Source organism: Montipora capricornis, chromosome 12 (assembly GCF_036669925.1).
Source record: "Montipora capricornis isolate CH-2021 chromosome 12, ASM3666992v2, whole genome shotgun sequence".
Classification (NCBI taxonomy): Eukaryota; Metazoa; Cnidaria; class Anthozoa; order Scleractinia; family Acroporidae; genus Montipora; species Montipora capricornis.
Window position 1 is genome coordinate 17531840 of NC_090894.1, and position 2500 is coordinate 17534339.

The following is a 2500-nucleotide window of genomic DNA, read 5'->3' on the forward strand; positions in this document are numbered from 1 at the left end:
GAGAAAACGCAATTTCCCAAATTCACTACCTTACCAGAATAGAAAACGTAAATTCATGAGTGGACTTTTCGGGCCTCTCCACGTTAATAATGGAAACAAAGTCATTAATCAAAGCCCCAAAAAGAAACAAAGCCATCGCTAGTGATAACGAAGTGTAAAGTTCTTTTCGATGGAGTTCAATTCTTCGAAAGTTAAACTGCAAAATAACCGAAAACAATTTTTAGTTAGTACACTGAGGGGATTGATCTTCAGAAGTGAACAGTCCATACCCACCATCAGGTCATGGCCTGAAATCACAGCAAATTTGTAGTATAGTATTTACATTCCAGATCAAACAGAACGACTTAACAACAAAAATTTTGCTTTCCACTTGGCTTTGCATCACATCACCACATTGACGTCAAATGACTTAGTCATCAATACTCATTTAAGTCGAAAAGTGTCGTCACCGGCGCGCGCAGCAAAATTTCTTTTAGAACCCTAAATGAGATTCAAAACCAAATGTGACACATGCCTTTCTAAAATAGAGGTATTAGGGTTGGGGTAGTTATTTGAAAGAAAAAATCTCGAAAAATGAAACATATCCTTGCCAACCACAAAACTTGCCGTTGGCCACATTTCAATTTGGATTGGCAAATAAGATTGATGCCACCGATTTTTCAAGGGTCCTGGTATTCGTTTTTCAAAAAAACTCTGAATGATTAAAAGAAATTATACGCCCAAAAAAGTATGACACTATGACACTTCTTACCCAGTTTGTCTTCCATTTCATCGGACATGCCTGGACTGAAATTGCCACACTGAGGAGAAACAACATCTTCAATTGAGTCCTTAAGTAAAACTGAGTTGCCGATCAATTATCATTTGCTTTTAATAGAACCTTAACCTAACCCTAACCCTAACCCTAACCTTCCACAGTTTTTTAACCGCCATCTTGTCTGGAGGGCAAACACAGCTAAATTTACAGTAAATGTATGGGATTTGGCCGACTTTGAACCGCTGTAGCACTGCTAACAAAAGACAGATTTCCAACTTTTTTTGCCACTACTTTAAATAGTTTTATTGATATCATTCATTCAACAAAAAAAACAAAAAAATAAGGCCATTGAGGAAGGTATGAAGGCCGCAAATTCGAATGATAAATCTTCTCATGTTGTGTCTAATTTCGCGGCAATTTGCCGTGATGATTTTAGAAAGGTTTGTATGGAACCTTAAAAATTCGTTTATGGTCGTTGTAACCTGAATCTGTTCTTTGTATTTCATGAAAATAATCTCAATATAGTTGTATTTTAAAAGACACTATCACTGTGGAAATCTGTCTCTTTTTAGCGGCGCTACAGCGATTCATAGTCGGCCAAAATTCCATACATTTACTGTAAATTTTGTCGTGTTTGCCCCCCAACCAAGATGGCGCCAAAAATAATACAATAATAATAATAATAATAATAATAATAATAATACAAGAATTTATATAGCGCCATTCTCATTCCCTTTTTCACAGAATGAAAAAACATGGAATGGTCTATTTAAGCCCTGATTTCCCTCGTTTTTTGTTTCGTACATATCACCAGCTGATCAGAGAACTTGAGCTGCCTGTGGTTACTAGCGTTATTACTGGGTTGCCATGGATGGCAATTCAGTCGAAATCTGTGTGGAATTTGTTCGTTTTTTTCCTTTGTCGGAATTCGGAAAAGCTGCGCACTGGCGTCTTTCATGTCACTCCCCTGCTAAGTATTGTCTTTGTGCAGAGTCTCCTGTGCGTATCTTTGGTAGGTTTCAGGGGGTAGTCCAGTCAAAATGAATGAACCTGCAATGACGTCGAAGTCGATGTAACGCGAATGGGGTTGTAGAGGATCTTTAAACAAAATATACTCTTACGGAGCTCAAGAATGAAACGTCAATTGGATAAACAAGACAGGCGGTGAAAAATAAATATCTGGAATCTTGAAAGCGACGAGTGATGGACTTCGACAACAGATTGCATCTTTCGCCGTCGGATATCATGAAGTGTGCTGTGTTTCTAATATTTTGCTAACTCTAATGTTATGTACATCACTCAAACGAAATGGAAAATTCTCTGGTAACTTTTTATGAATGGATATTATCAGGAGCCCATCACCCGGAGCGTGCAACTTACCTATTTTCGTGCAACGGCGTTTTCACAAGTAAGGTTATTTTTAGATTGAATTTCCCACTAATGAGAATCCCACAGGAGCCCGATGACCAATTACAAGAAATTAAGCTGACGTCGTAGGGTCACAGAACCGGAACTGCCTTTGTTTTTTGACCTAATTCGCGGGAAGGGCTAGTCTAAAAATAAACCTACTTGTGAAAACGTCGTTTAACAGACGCTGTATGGAAGTTGCACGCTCCAGATGGGCTCCTGATATTATGGGTTTAACAAACTGTACCACATGTGTGGGTCATTTGGGTTGGCTTTTCAAGCTTAACCTCCATCCCTAATATCAACACAGCACTGATGAGGCCCAGAAGGCCGGAA

At 38.7% G+C, this 2500-nt stretch overlaps 1 protein-coding gene across 1 annotated transcript in view; it reads right to left on the reverse strand.

The window, feature by feature from the left end:
- Nucleotides 1-933, reverse strand: part of LOC138025484 (uncharacterized) — a 1682-nt gene extending 749 nt beyond the window's left edge. Inside the window, exons 1-2 of the mRNA XM_068872685.1 lie at nt 910-933; nt 35-196 (exon numbers count right to left, since the gene is read on the reverse strand). Of these exons, the coding sequence (XP_068728786.1) occupies nt 35-196; nt 910-933 (186 nt within the window). The remainder of the gene's footprint in view (nt 1-34; nt 197-909) is intronic.
- Nucleotides 934-2500: the final 1567 nt, after the last annotated feature.